Source organism: Myotis lucifugus, unplaced genomic scaffold (assembly GCF_000147115.1).
Source record: "Myotis lucifugus unplaced genomic scaffold, Myoluc2.0 scaffold_106, whole genome shotgun sequence".
Lineage (NCBI taxonomy): Eukaryota > Metazoa > Chordata > Mammalia > Chiroptera > Vespertilionidae > Myotis > Myotis lucifugus.
The window spans coordinates 1,644,080-1,662,357 of record NW_005871154.1 but is presented as its reverse complement, the minus strand read 5'-3'; the positions used below and the strand labels follow the sequence as shown (position 1 = coordinate 1,662,357).

Below are 18,278 nucleotides of genomic sequence, written 5' to 3'. Positions count from 1 at the left end.
TCTGTCTACTTTATTTCACTAATATGGCCCTTTGTCTTATTCCAATGGTAACTATAAAGTGATAGATCCAGGATTTGAACTCAGAGGCTTTGGCTTCAGAACCTAAAACCCTCATGTTATAACATCTCCTCATGGAGGAGGGAGACATATTCCACAATGAGAGCATAGACAGAGAGTGAGATGCAGGGGGGCAATGCTAAATTTCTATGAGGGGAGTTGGACACAATTTCAGGCATTGACTTAATTTAATTGAACAAAAGCAGTTAAATCGACACCACAGTCAGCTGTGCTTCAATACTTTTCTTGACCAAAGGATACAGTAGGTTGGTTTTGGTCCATGGACTAAAGTTTGCAGATTTAAGGCCTCTGTCATAACCACTCAGTGCCACCATGCAATATAAAAGGTGCATGGAGAATAGATAAATGAATGAACTAGACTGTGTTCCAATAAAACTTTATTTACAAAACAGGACTATAGTTTGCAAACCCCAAGTGTAGAGGAATGAGTGGGCTAAACAATACTTAAAGATAAAATTACCTAATTGTGACTGACTAGCTCTGAAATCAAGTTATATTGAGTGGTAGAGTTAAAAATGTATGACCTTAGAATCCAAAAGAGCTGGATTTGAATCCTGGATTCACCACCCACTAAAGCCACACAGCACAGGATAAATTACTAAGGGCTACTAAATAGTAGCATTGATGACATTGTGAAGCCCATCTGTCTCCCTCTGGCTAAGAATATCTTCACAAGCTTGAGTTCAGCTCACCACTCCAAGTGTCCCTGATCAAGCCCCAACTCAGAACAAGGAACGCTGAAATAAAGGCCTAGGACAGTGATGGCGAACCTTTTGAGCTCAGCGTGTCAGCATTTTGAAAAACCCTAACTTAACTCTGGGCCGTGTCACATATAGAAATTTTTTGATATTTGCAACCATGGTAAAACAAAGACTTATATTTTTGATATGTATTTTATATATTTAAATGCCATTTAACAAAGAAAAATCAACCAAAAAAATGAGTTCGTGTGTCACCTCTGACACGCGTGTCATAGGTTCGCCATCACTGGCCTAGGATGTACTCGGGCTGCAATGTTAGAGGGTTTGTTGTGTGAAAGGTTGACAAAATTTATGCTAATTGTGCTGAGGTACATGAAGCAGCAATGTTTATAGGTCTAAAGCAGTCTAATATTGGTAACCTCATGTGATGCAACCTCCACCTCTGAGAGTTTCTCTTTGGCACAGGCTCTTGGTCATGTTCCCTTCTCCCTGTCACATGCCAGTCACACAGGCCAGGTGTGGCTAAGCCAACACTGTCTGCTCCTCTGCTGTTTTAGAAAACAGTCTTGACAAGGCTGTGAGAGTGCTTGAGATCTATGTTGCAGAAATCAGCAAAAATAAATACATGGAAAAAACCCCCACACTAAACACAGAAGATGCTCACTGCAGTGTAATGGAAAAGGTAAAAACAAGAACAAAAGCATACCCCACCCCAACTGGTGTGGCTCAGTGGTTGAGTGTTGACCTATGCACCAAGAGGTCACAGTCTGACTCTTGGTCAGGGCACATGCAGGCTCAATCCCAGGTAGGGGGCATGCAGGAGGCAGCTGACTAATGATCTCTTTCATCATTGATGTTTCTATCTCTCCCTCTCCCTTCCTCTCTGAAATCAATAAAAAATACATTTTTTAAAAATAGCCCAAATTTTCAAGTATACAACTAAGTAAATTAATAAATCAAAGGGATATTACCTAACATCTTAAATGATCCATATGAGTTCTATTGAAGAGAGGTGAGCAAACTAAGGGAGGGAAGGCTGGCTGCTTTCATAAATACAGGTCGATTGGCACATGGCCAGGCTGCTTGTTTATGTGTCTATGGCTGCTTTAGTGCTACAGCAGCAGAACTGAGCAGCTGCCATAGGAACCATAAGCTGATGAAGCCTAAACACTTAGTGTCTCAGAGAAAGTTTGCTGATCGCTCTATAGAAAGAGCACCTATGACACATTAGGAGGGGAAAAATGCAAGGTAATACTTAGGTTGAATGCAAATATATACAAATATATACATTATGAAATATGCTTTTTGAAACATGGACATGGAAGGTGAAATGAGTCTCTGGGTGGGACTTTCTTGGTTATTTACCAAATGGAGACTGTTATATAGATTTTGTGGAATTAATCACTTTTAAAAATGCTCTGATTTCCTAAAAATGAGAGTCGTAGCCTCTAAAGTCCTAGAAGAGGACATCTATGAGGGGCAGTCCAGGTGTTACTAGAGGCTGCTGACTTGGATCCATTTGGTATTACGGTTACACTTCCAGAAAACAATCATTATTTACATAACTTTTGGTATAGTCTGCTAAGTTCTTTCATTTATTTATCAAATACATAATGGTCACATACTATTTCCCTGGCATTGTGCAAAGTGCTAGTACATATTATTAGCAACTACATATGTATTGATGAGGCCCCAGCCCTCAAGAAGTTTAGGATTCTATGAAGTAAACAAACATGTACATAGTTCATTACAACATCATGTGGTTCAGCAAGCTAGCCATGCTTGGAGAAGCCTGAGAAACTTCCCCGTATCAGAAAAAAAAAATTACATATGAAATGACTTGCCCAACATACCAAAAGAGTTAGTTAGGGGCATTCAAAGTAGGAGAAAAGGGCCTGTGTTTCTCATCAGTGTGGTTTCGCTCACCTACTTGGCACAACTGAGTCATAGTTATAAGCATGATGGTTATCAGCAATCAAACTCCCCCTGTAAGAGGAAGGCCAACTTGTTATTTTGAGAAGGAAAATCACTAGATTGAGTCAGCATGACTGATTTTGCTCCAGTCCCTTGATCATTCATATTTGTTCAATGACTCTCTGCTCCTCCCCCAACACTTACCTATCACTTCATACTTTATAAACATTTCATAGATTACTCATAAATCTTAGCGGTTAAAGAGAACATAGAGATAATATAGTCTCAGGGAACAAAAAAAGAGACTTACTAAAGAAGGTGGTCAAACTAGAATTTATAATCAAAGACTGGTAGAAGCAACCTTGTACCAATACCTTATACCACTCATGGAAAAAAAAAGTGGCTTTGCAAAGTGAAAAGGAGAAGAAAAATTTCAAATATGAATTGACAGGTTATGAGAATCTCTGTTTTATCCATTCTTTCCTTAAAACAAACAAACAAACAAATAAAAAACTGAGGTCCAAATTGTGCCCAAGTCCCTTCAAGGGTCACCTAAATACTCTAGAAGCACTAATGGCCACTTTCTACATTTCCTTGGCTAGTCAGTCTTTTCACCATTTTTGTCAAGGGTTTTTGATGCTGAGCAGAGGTGAGGGACATGGTCTTAGGTGTGATTACCCAGACTGGATCTAGCTCTGCCACTCACTGGCTGTGTGATCCTGATTAAGTTACTCATCCTCTCTGTACTTTTGGTCTCCTCATCTATAGAAGCAGGATGACAATAATAGCCTCTCCTTGATTAGTCCTGTTTTATATATACTGACCCAGTTAATTTTCACAGCAGCCTTTGAGGTTATTCTTTACACACACACATAGATACACACACATAGATACACACACACACGTGAGAACAGGATTTTTGTTTATTCAATAAGTAGGATACTGTCTGGCACTAAGAGGCAGTTAGAACAAATGCCAAGTCTTATTTCAACAATAACACGGAACCTCAGAAGAAATACAAAGTTTAAAATTAACAGAAGTGTGGTCCTACCATGATCAAAGACCAAATTCTGATTCACAATGTTACTCTAAAAGTCACTTTTCCTCTCCAAATCTGTTTCTCTATCAGCAATTTTAGCTTAGAAATTCCAACATATCTCTTCAGCTTCCTAATTGCATTCCTTACATCTGTAGGTTTCTATTTAATATTTATAAAGCCAGGCAAGTAATTCTTAGTTTAGACACTCTCTTTATGTATTTATAGTATTTATATGTCTAAGGAATCCTAAATAATACTAAAGAAACTACAACTGTTTTTGTTGTTTTAGCTCAAATAAATGTACAAAAGAAGCTATCCATTTGTGTACCATTTTTGATACATTAAATGGGTGGAATTAGTTTCCATTTAAAAATGTTATTTTATATTATTCTGCAGTTTTCCCCCATCTAAAATAATTTGTTGGGGTTTTTTTTGGTATTTTATTTTTAAGAAACTGAAATTACCTTATAAAAGGTAGGACAGGGCTGTAACACTGCTATGCAAGACAGCTATAACTTAGGAGGAATGAGGCCCTTACCCCTCCAGAAGCCATGTACTCAGTACCTTAATTTGAGAGGACCACACACAGTGCCCCTGTTATCTTCTTGGTTTGAATGTTCCCAGGGTATCTGTCATTTTTTCTGCTATTGTGAAATACTTCCTATGTGGTTTTTGACATTATTACCGATTAAGAAGCTGAAATCTTGGGTGAAATGTAGCCAAAATTTTTCTTCTAAGGCTTTTGTATAAACATTAGTCTCTGAATACTGCTTTGCACAGATAGGGTAATTTAAGTTTCTATTCACTTATGCCAATTTTTATTGCAGCAACGTAGGTAATTTCATAAAATTTGAAGAACCTCCAAACCCTTACACTTAAGTTTAGAAAACTACTAGGATTCAATCCATTTGCTTCTTCAAAATTACTACTGGGTTGCCAAGCGTTCATCAAAAAAATCCTTCTTCCATTTCTCACTGATTTTATCCACTATTCAATCAGCTCTACTAAGAAATATTAACCAATTTAAAAACAAAAACAAAAACAGATTGGCCTATTTTATAACTTCTTATTTACCGGAGATCTCTTTCTCAACTACTTCTTGACACGCAGAGAGGAGAAAAATCACTTACACCTTGTTCCACTGTTTCCCTGATTAATGCTATACTTAGCAAATATTTGAATATGTAATGTATTGGCTATGAGACAAATGCAGTTTAGTAAAAAGGACTTTGACCTGTAATTCCTTGTTCTGCCACTTATTCAAGAGCAAGTCATAACTAGGGAGCCTCGATTTCTTCATCTGAAAATGGGAATGATATCTATTTCATTGGATTCCTATAAAGGATAAAGATGACACTGAAATTTGAAGAGTTCAAAAAGTTTAAAGCACTAAACAAGTAAAAATATAAACACTAGCATCTGTAACAATGGGGATACAAAGCTGTTTAAGACTTTATCCATGTCATCAAAGAACTTACACTTCAACCCAAATTGTCAATATACGGCCTACCCTGTCAACTAGGGATTTCCAAAATGAGATGAAAAGATAATCCATAGAAATTTTGGAAAAAATATTACTTCTATTTGTATTTGTAATATAGAAGTAAAATTGAAAAACAACCTCCACTATTACTTAATATACAAAGCAACACTGATACCTCCACAAAGTTCCAGTGTACATGTTCACTTGTCATGTACAGTGTGCTACCTATGAGATGATTAGGACATAGCATATTCCCTTTTATATGTGCCTGCTTAAATTTATATCCTTAGTAATTAAGCTCTCACAAAATGAACAAGTAGCTTAAAATAATACATGCAAGGAAATCATATTTGCAAATACTAAAGATGTGAATAGGAGCACACACAAGAAAAGGACGAAGCTTACATTTACCCTATTCCCTGTATGAGTTCTGTCAGGCAAGTTAAAAGATAAGGTTTTAAAAACAGTGCTTTGAAATGGTTCCATCACTGCAGGATTCAATTTTTAATCTTATTCATCAATAAAGCAAATTATTCCATTCAAATTTGTCTATTAAAATGTCACTATCCCTAGTGACATTTAGAACAGTAATTCTTCTAAACGCCAATGAACCTGCGGAACTTCTAAACTTTAGCAAAATTGGTCAAAACTAATAAAATTATTTATTTCAAAGATTTTAATTAGAAAATTCTGTTTCCAAATGTTGAAAATTTGCAGTAATGAAAACTATAAGTAACAGAGACTCTCACATGGCTTTTGGCAACAAAGTCATGATAATGAAGCATATTTGTGTATTGTTTTCAAAGGTTATCATCATGAAATGTATTTTGGCAGGACATTTTTCTGATAATAAATCAATCCAATATTATTTATTTGTATTTATTTCATTTTTGATAGTGCATGTATATAATTTTTAAATGTACCTATACATACTGTGAGATCCATAATTAAAAACTTGGACATCTAGGTCTATTCCATCCAAATCATTCACCATTGCAGAAAAGAGGAATGATTTAATGGTAAACCATGTATGGTGAGAGATTACATTCTGACAATACTTCAAGATAAAGAATGTTTATTCAATTTTTTGCCCTTGGTTTAATGTACACATAATGGGTGGGGCAAAAGTAGGTTTACAGTTGTGAATTTATTCTTATTAATTACTAGAGGCCCGGTGCACAAAATTCATGTGGGGGGAGGGGGAATTGGATCCCTCAGCCCGACATGCACCCTCTCCAATCCAGGACCCCTCAGGGGATGTCCGACTGCCAGGACCCCTCTCCAATCTGGGACCCCTCAGGGAACCCCTCAGGGGATGTCCGACTACTGGTTTATTGGCTTAACCAGCAGTCGGACATCCCTCTCTCAATCCGGCACTGCTGGCTCTACCGCTTGCCTGCCACCTGGCTTGATCACTGCCTAACCGCTCCCCTGCTGGCCTGTGGCCCCCAACTGCAATCCCCTGCTGGTCTCATGGCCCCTAACTGCCTCTCCCTTGGCCCCCACCACCGTGGCTTTGTCTGGAAGAATTCAGACGGTCAGGACATGTCCGGTCTCCCAGTCTAATTAGCATATTACCCTTTTATTTGTATAGATTATATTATTTCCATACTAACCACTTGGTCTGGGGGATGAGTAAAGCTGTTAGATGGCAACAAGAGAGAGCAAGGCACATTTACTAACTTGATGTTCTACCAAACCCACCCAAGAGTACAGCATCTTTTTTTTTAATCTTCACTGGAGGACATGAATAGAGAGGAAAGGAGGGGCAGGGGAGAAGAGAGAAAGAGCAATGGGTTGTTTTCCTTATGCTCCTTGACCGGGGATCAAACTGCAACTCAGGTATGTGCCCTGACCAGGAAATGAACCTACAACCTTTCAGTGCATGGGATGACACTCAACTGACCGAGTCCCTCTGGCCGGGCAAAAGTAAGTCTTTCTTCTAAAGAAACAAACCTCCCTATGTTAGTCTCAAGGATTTGCTCTAGTTTTCTGCTTACTAAGTGGACTTAACCATTGTTTTTGTTGAATTTTAATGAATTATGAAACTGTTCACATTATTTGCAACCAAATAACTTCCAGCATTTAACTGAAGGAATTAGAAGCTAGATTTACATGGGAAAATGGTGGGTCATAAATTTATTTCCAGTCCTGAAAAGAGAGTCAGTTAGAGCCAAAATATGTGATCTAGAACTAGTGAAAAAGAAAACAGAGCAATTTACCACTCAGCAAAGTAGCCAAAATCCTTGGCTCTTTCATCACTTACTTGCTCATGAACTCTTTTTATTTTAAATTTATTTTTCAATTAAAGTTGACATACAGTAGTATATTAGTTTTGGGTCACCTCAAAAGTCTAGTACTCATCTGACATCATAGTTATTAGTACTAGGAGCCCAGCGAGTGAAATTGCGTGGCCCCTCCCACCCACCCGCTGCCCTGCCTTGACACCCAAACCTCTCCACGCAGAGCTCCAGTGCACCTGGCCCAGCCCCCGACCCCTCTCCTCTGGCCTGCTCTGGCCCCTTCAAGCCCCATCCTCAGTCCCTCAAGTGGCCTCGGGCTGGTCCAGCCTCCTCCAGGCGCCTCCCTGCTTCAGCCCAGTCTCCATCTCCAGAGCAAGGCAGCGCGGCTGTCATGGCACCAGAGGAGAGCGTGGAAGCCTCCCCACTGCTGTGCCCGGGGCTCTGAGTGCAAGCGGTGGGTGGTGAAGGAGTGGCGAGGGGGGCGCTACAGGCTCTCACCCCTGAGGGGGGCGCTACAGGCTCTCACCCCTGCCCTCCTGGGCACAGGATGGTCCCGCCTCCTCTGGGCGCCTCTCAGCTTCCACCCCATTTCTAGAGCAACGCCCCGCTGTGCACGCGCAGGCAGCCTCCTGCGATAGGTCATTAGCATATTAGCTCTTTATTTTTATGATTACTGACTATATTCCTTATGTTGTACTTTACGCATCCCAGGCTAGTTGATTCTCCAGGGTTTGGGGAACCACTGCAGTCACAAAGCTATTCCCCTGATAGCTAATTTAGTTTTTAGTCATTCTGAAAGTCTACTCTTTTTAACTTTGAGTCCTATCTGTAGTCTCACACAAAAATTAAAACATAAATAAACAGAATAAAATGTCAAAACCTCATCTATTTTCTAAAGTCATACTACAAATAAGACCTGAGGGTCCACCACAGGCTCAGAGGGCTCAAAAGGCAACAATATGTCCAGAAACATCCATAACACAAGAGGACAACACAATGACATGTCATTCAATTCTCTTGATTGTACAAATATATATTTATTGAAGCCCTATTATTTCCACATATTGTGCTATACAGAGGGAATAAAATGGCCAGTAATACAGAGTTGATCTCTGCCGTCATGGAGTTTAAAGACCAGAGGAGAGGACAAGCCGGCAATTACAACAGAGAATGCTAAGCAGTACTATACCATATGGCCTTTTTTAAAAATATATATTTTTTTATTGATTTCAGAGAGGCATGAAGAGGGAGGGAGAGATGGAAACATCAATGATGAGAAGGAATCATTGATTGGCTGCCTCCTGCATGCCCCATACTAGGGATCGAGCTAGCAATCTGGGTATATGCCCTGACCAGGAATCGAACCATAACCTCCTGGTTCATAGGTCAATGCTCAACCACTGAGCCATGTTAGCCAGGCCCATGTGGCCTTTTAACACATATATTTGCAGTTTCATATCCACCAAATTTTCTCTTCTTCCATAATCAAAACGAACGTTTAGGTTAGCAATAAAGAACCTTTTCTTCTGCCAAGGCCACTTGGATATTTATAACATCGTTTGCGGGCCATTCAAAATTATCAACTTTAAAATTACCCTGCTATATTTGGGCAAACATTTAATTAACTCATCCCTAATGCCTTGGCAGGGCCAGACCAAATGATTTTGCTGTCCTTATAAGGCCACAGGCCAGACGTTTTCCACCCCTGGTTTAGATGCAGTTCCTCTCAGAGAAACAAACAAATTACTTTAGAGGTGATTTTAAATTCCATAACACATTTTTACATATATTGGTTGCTTCGTCACAATTTACATCCTGAAAATCCGTTTGAAAACATACAACTCTCTCAGGACACTGGAGACAGAGAACCAGATACATCTGAGAGCAGAGAACCAAAAATATAAACATAGTACCATCCCTGATTTGTACTCCTATTAGCCTATAGAAAAATTATATTGTAAGCTGGTATTACTTGTGAGAAATCTTTGAAAGGACAAGAGAAGCGTGGTTAATCTTCCAAGCCCCTTTTTCTATGTGCACCGAGTGCTTAAGATATCCAGGGAAATAAGAGATGTTCAGTCTGGAAAAAGATGAAGACATGCTATCACATCATTCCATTACAGCAGGGTTAGTACTACCTGAGTGGAGGTACCTGCGTAGCATAATGAGAACCAAAATAATGGCATTTCTCCCACCAACAGAAAGAGCTGGGGAGGGTTTCACAGAGGTGGCATGAAGGCCCTGAGTGAAGACGGGCGATCAGGTCCAGAGGTAGGATGGAAGAAAACATCCAGGTAGTAGTCAGCTTTACTGATACTTCCTCTTTATAAGATATCACCTTCCCAGAGCTGCTGACCATCAGGACCTCTCAGGAGGTATAAGGAGTTATCTGAGCTCACAATGTAATGATGGCAACCTGCTACCTAGGGAAAGACTCTTCCATTCAAGCTGGGATGCAGGAGGGAAGTCCTCCCAGACAATATGAATTAGGTGGAGCCCCACATGTTCGGTTTACCAAGGCTGATATTAATCAGCTCTGAACAACTGAGGAGGAAACTAGTCCATTGTTCAGCAGGAAAGAGCTAAATGATAGCAATCGGTGTGAACAATAGTGGTATTAAGAGACGTGAACTTGGCAAAGGTACTTAAGCTGTACTTCATTGGAAGATTACAAAGCTCTCCTTCCACTAAGAAGGGAAGGAGAAGGTAATTTTTTTTGTCTTGAATGACAGGACCCTGGCTTGGGAAAGAAAGTGAGTTGCCTCATTTGGAAAGGAAACGTAAGCTTCAAGCCAATTCTCCTAAAAATCTCAACAGGAGCCAATGCAGTGCACATTCTATTCCATTAAACTAACATTTGTGATGTTTACAGACTGGGATTCACCAGAAAGTCTACCCAAACGTGACCCCAAGTACTTGCGAAAGGGCTTTTCTTTCACATATATTTGCCGTTTCATACCCACCCAATCTTCTCTTCTTCCATCATCAAAACAAATGTTCAGAGCAGAGAACAAGGAAATGCTTCTTAGGTTTGCAAGACTAGCCCTGATCATTTATCACTTCAGCTGTGTGAGCTTAAGGACTACATGAGACTCTCCCGGACTGGGAAAGGAAGCTAGTGGTGTGTACTTTATAGGGTTTCTGAAAGGTAAAGTACCTCAAATTCTTAGCACAGGGCTGGCACTAATGAAAACATAAAATAAGCCAAACATAATATGTTTCTATCACACCGTCTTCCTGGCCAGGGGTACCGCAGGCTTATGATCTACAAAAAGATACCCTTCGGCAGTTGGGCTTCTCTCAGAAAAGCCTCTTCCAAGGGACCATCTTCCCACCAATAACATATCTGCGCATCTCAAGATATCCGGAGGCCTTATTTTCTCCTTACGATGGATGTTGGGGTCCCTCAAGAGGAGAGTGTTCAAAAGAGAAAAAAACTTAGGTTGCATAGTGTTCCTTTTACTCAAAGGCTGCATGGCGAAGCCACCTAAGACTTCCAGAATAGTTTTTCTTTCTCCTGTAGAGTAGTCTCTGGCGGTTCACATTCCAAAATGGTGGTGGCTGCTTTCCACAGAAATGTTCAGGAGGGCAGCTGCCTTGGAGGTAGGTCCCCAGGCCTCCTCTGCATTCTACATGCACAGACAGACTCCAGAGGGCGCTGTGGCCGCCAGGGGCCTCCGCTAGCGGTTAGAGGTAGGTGGTCCAGTGCGGCATGCTGCTCAGCCTCTCAGCCCCAAAGCCTGGTTGGGGCTGTGGTTTTAAAAGAGCCCCTCAACAGATGCTCTATGTAATAACTACAAGACAATAAAAACTGGAGTTAATACTGTCTCTTCACAATGCTTAAGCATATTAATTTCTTAAGTAAAAAATATACCCGATGCTGGGTTTTTGTGTGTGCTTTCTTAATGCTGTGTAAGACATTCAGCAAAAGCTGCCATTCTCAAAAGCTGAAAGCTGAAGCAACAGGAATTGCCCATGCAGTCAACAGGCTTAAGAAGCACATGCAGATGCATTTGAAATTAACGGCCACGGTACAAACCTAATACACTTTGGAAATGTACTTAAGAAACAGGCTAATCTGGCAACCTAGGTACATTAGCAGGTATACCTTACAAATTCCAAACGCAGGCTTAATGCTGCTAGGATCCTTATTTCCAGGTACAGGGCTACTTATCATTTAAGAACAAATACCAGGGACTGTCCTTTTTACTGTTGTCTCCATCATTAGGAGGGCGAGTGAGAGTTTTAAGCCAGGAGTGCATCAACTGCATTCTGAGAATACTTTACTTTTTTGTAAGGTGAAAACAAACAATTTCCTATTATATCTTCCTATTTCCTATTATATCTTTCTCCTAAACTATCATCATGTATTATAGTAAAGATTCTGAGGAGTTCTGAAATAAAGAAAACTATTCAGTGACCGAAAAGAACTCAGAAGAAAGCCTCTTGGTTTCAGCTCTAGTTTTCATTTTGATCTCCCATTAGTGGCTGCCTGGAAGGACCCTTAAAGCGTAACCAGATGAAATGTTATACTTAATGAGCAATCCTAGCTGGCAGATTTGTGGACCACTGCCGGGCCATTAAACAGTTTTTGGCAAATGCTGTCATAGGATAAAAGGCTTTAGCCAGCTCCATTTTTCATACCTCACTTCTGGTACTTCAGAGCTAAGTACAGGAGGAAGGGGAAGGGGGGAAATGTTAAAATGCAAGGAAAGTTAAGTCCCTATCAACTTGACTCTCTCACCACCCATTTTGTCCATCAAAATTCTGGACATTTAAATGAATGGGTCCAGCATGAGCGATGATTTGAACATCTATTCTGCAAGTGTGAGAATGTAGAGTGACAAATATCCTCTTCTTCCAGTCCACAGTTTATTTAAAAGATGGGTGGCATATCACAGGAATAAGGGACAAGTACATCAGTGTCTCTGGAAGAGCCACCTTCTCTAATGGAAGACAGCCTTCAGGTGCCTTGGCCTGGCAGGGTTCCCTCGTGGGTCTTTTTAAGAAGAAAAAAATGAACTACCCAAGGGAGCACAGCTACTTCAAGGATTTGAACTGAACTTACAGTCAATCTTTTCTTAACTGGGTCTTTACCTCTTGGGGTTCATGTCTATTTATGTTATAAGTATCATTCCTGGAAGAGCACATCTGATGTGTGCAAACAGAACATGTTAAAGTAAAAGCTCGCTCACACAAAGTAGTACAGGCATGTAAAAGGCAGCAAGTCAGCAGGCTCAAGCAAGAAATCTACAAATCTACAAGAAAACCATCGTCTTTCCAGTTCCCTCTCCATCTCCCTGATAAATAGAGATGAATGTGCATAAGCCACCAGGAGGAGGGAAGCTTGCTTTTAATAAGAAAAGTTAATAATATTTCAATGGAGCTCACCCAGTTTGTTCCTCTGATATGGTAAATCATATATTCCCACAGTTCCCAGCTGCATGAACAACTGACTGATAAAATCAGTGACATCCTACGAAGAGTTTACAATGGGAAACTGAGTCATTATGTTGAAATTAAACATCATGAAAGAAAACAAAAATACATCGTTAGGCATGCATTAAGTGTTAAACTTCTCATTCCTTCCCTGAATTGAAATATACTTAAAAGTAAAATCCATGCCCTAGCCAGTTTGGCTTAGTGGATAGAGCGTTGGCCTGCAGACTGTAGGGTCCTGGGTTCAATTCCGGTCAAGGACACATGCCCAGGTTGTGGGCTCGAGCCCAGTAGGGGGAATACAGGAGGGCAGCTAATCAATGATTTTCTGTCATCATCAATGTTTCTATCTCTCTCTCTCTCCCTCTCCCTTCTTCTCTGAAATCAATAAAATAAAACAAATTTTTTTAAAAAAGTAAACTCCAAGATGGTTTTAAAAAATATCCTAATTTGTGTATTGACTCTACATTGAAACAAGTAAACCTATCCTAATAAAAAGTATTCTAAAGGCTAAATTGTTACATCTTTAAAATGAACCCAGAAAGCACAGTGAGAAAAATGGTACATGATTCTCAAATCCTTTCAGTGGTTCTCAACCTTCTGGCCCTTTAAATACAGTTCCTCATGTGACCCAACCATAAAATTATTTTCGTTGCTACTTCATAACTGTAATGTTGCTACTGTTATGAATCATAATGTAAATATCTGATATGCTGGATGGTCTTAGGTGACCCCTGTGAAAGGGTTGTTCAACAGCCAAAGGGGTCACGACCCACAGGTTGAGAACCGCTGCTTTACATGGAAACACACGGTTGACATTTCTGGCTGTTGTGACAAACTTACAAGTCACTGGGCACACAAAATGGGCAAATAAATCCTCTGGTATGGATTTCACCAACCATTTCCAAAACACCCCAAGATTTTCAAATTTCCCTGTTCTAAGTAGCAACCTGCTTAAGAAACACTATGGTAGTCTTTTTTAGCTTACAGTTCTATGAAGACTGCTGGGCCCAGAGCGAAAACTCAATTAGAAATCAATGAAGTTTGCTTGACTATCACCAAATAAAATTTTCAGCCACAATGAGTCTAGTTTCTTTTCTAGACACCTTCTTCAGCCCTTGAATAGCTTTAATTTTCAAAATAAAATCTGAGCTCCCTTTTCCAGCCTCAGAGAAAGTGAAATGAGAAACAGTAAAAATTTAGAAACCTATTCAACTTGAGGATATTCTTTGGAGTTTGGTTTGTTTCATCTGACTTCCTTCCATTGGGCAATTTGGTGGGTAGGAGAGTACATAGAGAATCTTTGCACAAGCTAATCGTAAAAAGTGAACAAAGAATATAAAAGCATAAAGGAGAAAAACTGTAACTTATTCATCACATAAAGCCAACCATAATTAAATGTCCTTTACATTGTTTTGTTTTGCTATGTTGCAATTTTATAAGAAGTTGGCTGCTTTTAATCTACAGGTACATTTAAGGGTTCAAATTTATTGGAGTGTGAACTATAACCCAATGGTAAATGCTAGTAAACTCTGATAGTCTTAGAAACTGGCCTGCAAGACGGTATTATATTTTATCTTGGGCAGCATATTGTTTGAAAAGATTAAAATGGGACCTCTAAGAAAGTTTCTATTTTGCCATCGGTCTAATTACTTCTTATTGTTTTACATAAGGTTGTTTCAAATGTTTAGGTGCCTGCCTGGGTGGGCCCTAAATGCATTTGAAATCGGAACCCCCGTAAAGTGTTCAGCTAACTGAATGTCTACAGGAACTTGAGAAGGGAAAAGTATCTTGTAAGAATATTTTTTACATCATGCTTTCCGCCTGACTCAAACTATGCACAAACCGTCAGTGTCAAGGTTCACTTCCTGCCATGCTTTGATCTAGCTTGAAGTCACATGGAAAAAAAAAAAGATTACCAAGCAGATAAAAACCAAGATAAAAAAAGGCACAGGAACCTCAAAAGTCATTAAAAAATGTTCATCTTCCAAGTGAGGCCGGAAAAAGGAGAACTTATTGAAGGGAGTTCCTAGCAATAGAAGTGGCATTGCAATTGCTTCCAAGTTGGAAATCTGAGCTGCAGGATGTCCTGGGGGAGCAGAGGGTGGAGCAGGAGCCTCACAGAATACCCTGCGTGCATCAGGAGCTCAGCATCCTCTAGCACAATGGTTCTCAACCTTCCTAATGCCGCGACCCTTTAATACAGTTCCTCACGTTGTGGTGACCCCAACCATAAAATTATTTTCGTTGCTACTTCATAACTGTAATTTTGCTACTGTTATGAATCATAATGTAAATACCTGATATGCAGGATGTATTTTCATTGTTACCAATTGAACATAATTAAAGCATAGTGATTAATCACAAAAACAATATGTAATTATATATGTGTTTTCCAATGGTCTTTGGCGACCCCTGTGGAAGGGTCGTTCGATCCCCAAAGGGGTCACGACCCACAGGTTGAGATACTTCTGTCACGGCCACAGGTTGAGTGGCCGGGTGCTGTATTTTCCGTGAGACACTTAAACTTGAACAAAATCCTGGTTACGTTTTGATCATTGTTCACTTAAAAAAAAATAAATCAATCTTTATTTGGGAGATACTCTCTAAGTGCGTAGGGAAAAGTCTCGTGTGCTTTACTCATTAAATAGTTTGTGCTTTTCTTGAGTTACCCACCCTGCATGGTTTCCCCAGCACCACAGTAGGAAAAACCCTGGTGTTTATGGTGAAACCCAGCAAGCGTTCTGTGTCAACCAGTGTCACCAAAAGTGCGTGACTTTCCTGCTATCTAAAATCAATTCCACTCTATCATTTTTCTTAAAAGTTTTAAAACTCTGCTCCCCATCTTTCAGTTAGATTTGCAAAACAGATAAGCTTTTACCACTCTGCAAAGTATATTTATCTGGAACTGCTTATGCTAGACATTTTAAAAACTAGCATCGTATGTGTAGTCTACTCTGCTTACTGATATTACCATCTTTAAGACCAGTCCTAACTACTGACCACTCAGAGGGGTTGATTTTTCAGCAGGTACAGAAAACATGTTTCTGATAATGGTTCTGGTCAAATGCGCATTTAAAAGATATATATATATACCGAAATCAGTAGCAGAACAGTCTTCCTATTTTTATTCCTAATAAGAGAATACCATCCAAGAAGCAGATAATTAGTTAGGGTTCTGTCCTACTGCAGGGCAAAAGTAGGTTTACAGTTGAGATCTACAGTTGTTCATATGGAAAATAATACAATAATTAATACATAATACAAGAATAAACTTTCGCATATTCACAACTGTAAACCTACTTTTGCCCCACCCTGTATTGGCTCTTCCCATGTATGACTGAGAACACTTATGACCTTATTTGATGTTAACCAGTGGTTTTTCTCTTGACCTGCTACTAATGTCTGAGGCTATGGGGAAAGACCAAATCTGCTTACACGGCGACTTAAAAAGAAATGCAAAGATGTGGTCTGAGTGCTCCTCCAGTCACCAGCTGTCCCCTCTGCCCCCACCAGCCCTCGACTATGGAAGCTGAGAGCAAGCTGACGGGAAAATACTGATGTAGGGAAACTGCCCTGTCTATTTCAGATTAGGAGTCAAGCAATGAAATGCTGACTTTAGAAGTTTCCCCACCAGTTTCTCCAATTCTACAGAAGTAAAGAATGAAAACTTTTCTAAGCCAAATGGGTAAAACTACTTACTCATCTATTTACTTACTGCTTTCCATCTCACACTTATATAATTTATTCAACCTTTTTCTCAACTGAATTCCACTTCAGTTCATTTTTTAAATAAATATGAACTAAGTGTTTATTATGTGTCAAGCAAGAAAAAAAGGAGGGAGGAGGGGAGAGGAAAGGAAAGGAGGGGAGAATGATACACAGTAACAACTGTCTTCCAGGGGTCCTCAAACTTTTTAAACAGGGGGCCAGTTCACTGTCCCTCAGACCGTTGGAGGGCCGGACTATAGTTTAAAAAAAAACTATGAACAAATTCCTATGCACACTGCACATATCTTATTTTGAAGTAAAAAACAAAACGGGAACAAATACAATATTTGTATTTGCATGTGGCCCACGGGCCGTAGTTTGAGGACCCCTGGACTCTTGACTATCTCTTTCCTTGTGCACCAATTCCATAGGAATTCTCAACCTGGAAGCAAAAAATATTGTAGGGCTATAATAGGATATCTATAAGAAGTCTGCAGAGCCCCAGGCTCAGGAATATGCAAACCAAGAATTCTAATCAGATTGAATTATATTTACTACATATGCACTACAGTTTTAAAAATTCATATAAGCCCTAGCTGGTTTGGCTGGTTTTAATACTCATGGCATGTGCCCAAATGGTGCAAATCCTCACCTCCCTTCTGCTTCAGGCCTCCAATGGCAACTTTTTAAAAGAGCAGATGGTTAAAATGCACAGGATTACGCAATGCCACAGTCACCGGAAGTTGGACAGTTGGATCCGTCTGTTTTAGAGACAGATCACCTGGCAATCCTTGTTCTGCTGACAAGGAAAGTGCAGCTGACACAGCTTCACTCATTACAGGTTGCTAAGGGCTTGGGCAGACCAAGAGTGCCACTTCTGTCCAAGACAGTGTTTTCTCTTCTCCCTTCACTAAATTCCTTGTCATCGGTGTGACCACGTTATCTGAGGGCACGTGGACTATCCAGTGTGTTCACACACTACACATTTATGGAGTGCCTTCCCTGAGCCAGGCATTGCGCTCGGCTCTAGGCATTTCCAAATATAATTAATTGCTAACGAGTTATTAAAATAACAAAAAAACCTACAAACTTCATATACACCCCTAGGATACATAAGACAGTGCAGAAGTTGTCTCAGACTAGTAGCATCAACACACATCTAAGTAAAAACCACTGGATATAAGTAGAAAACTTTTCTTGCTGTATATTCTTGAGTGTCCGAGCTCGGATTTCCCTGGCGCGCGCACACACTCACACACACACACACACAATCCTACAGGTTGGATGGGGGATAATTAAGATTGCAAGGTCTGAACTCTCTTCCGAACCGAAAAACAAACAAAACAGAAAACAGCAAATTAAGGGGAGTCAAAAGAAAGTCTTTTTAGAAAGTATAGAAGCCCCGGGAATAACCAAGAAAAGGTGAAGTTAGAAGTTCTCAGCAGCTCAACTTGGCCCTGGCAGCCCTGGCGCTGGAGCGGGCATCCCACGGGCCCAGGGCCAGCCAGCGTCCCGGGCCTCCGGCAGGTGTGCCCCTCGGGTGGGGCGCTGTGCGGAGCGAGGGCTCAAGAGGCAGCAAAGGAAATCCGGGCGGCGCGGCCGCTTTACCCATCACCCGAACAGTTGAACTTCATGCTGGGAACCCCCCGGGGCCCACCTGGAAGACCCAG

General features: G+C 40.3%; 1 protein-coding gene across 1 annotated transcript in view; it reads right to left on the bottom strand.

Annotated features, from left to right (window-relative positions):
* CTSC (cathepsin C) overlaps nucleotides 1–12,930 on the bottom strand; it is a 37,461-nt gene extending 24,531 nt beyond the window's left edge. Inside the window, exon 1 of the mRNA XM_006092875.3 lies at nucleotides 12,850–12,930. Coding sequence (XP_006092937.2) covers nucleotides 12,850–12,879 — 30 coding nt within the window. The 5' untranslated portion in view covers nucleotides 12,880–12,930. The remainder of the gene's footprint in view (nucleotides 1–12,849) is intronic.
* Between the last annotated feature and the right edge of the window lie 5,348 nt (nucleotides 12,931–18,278).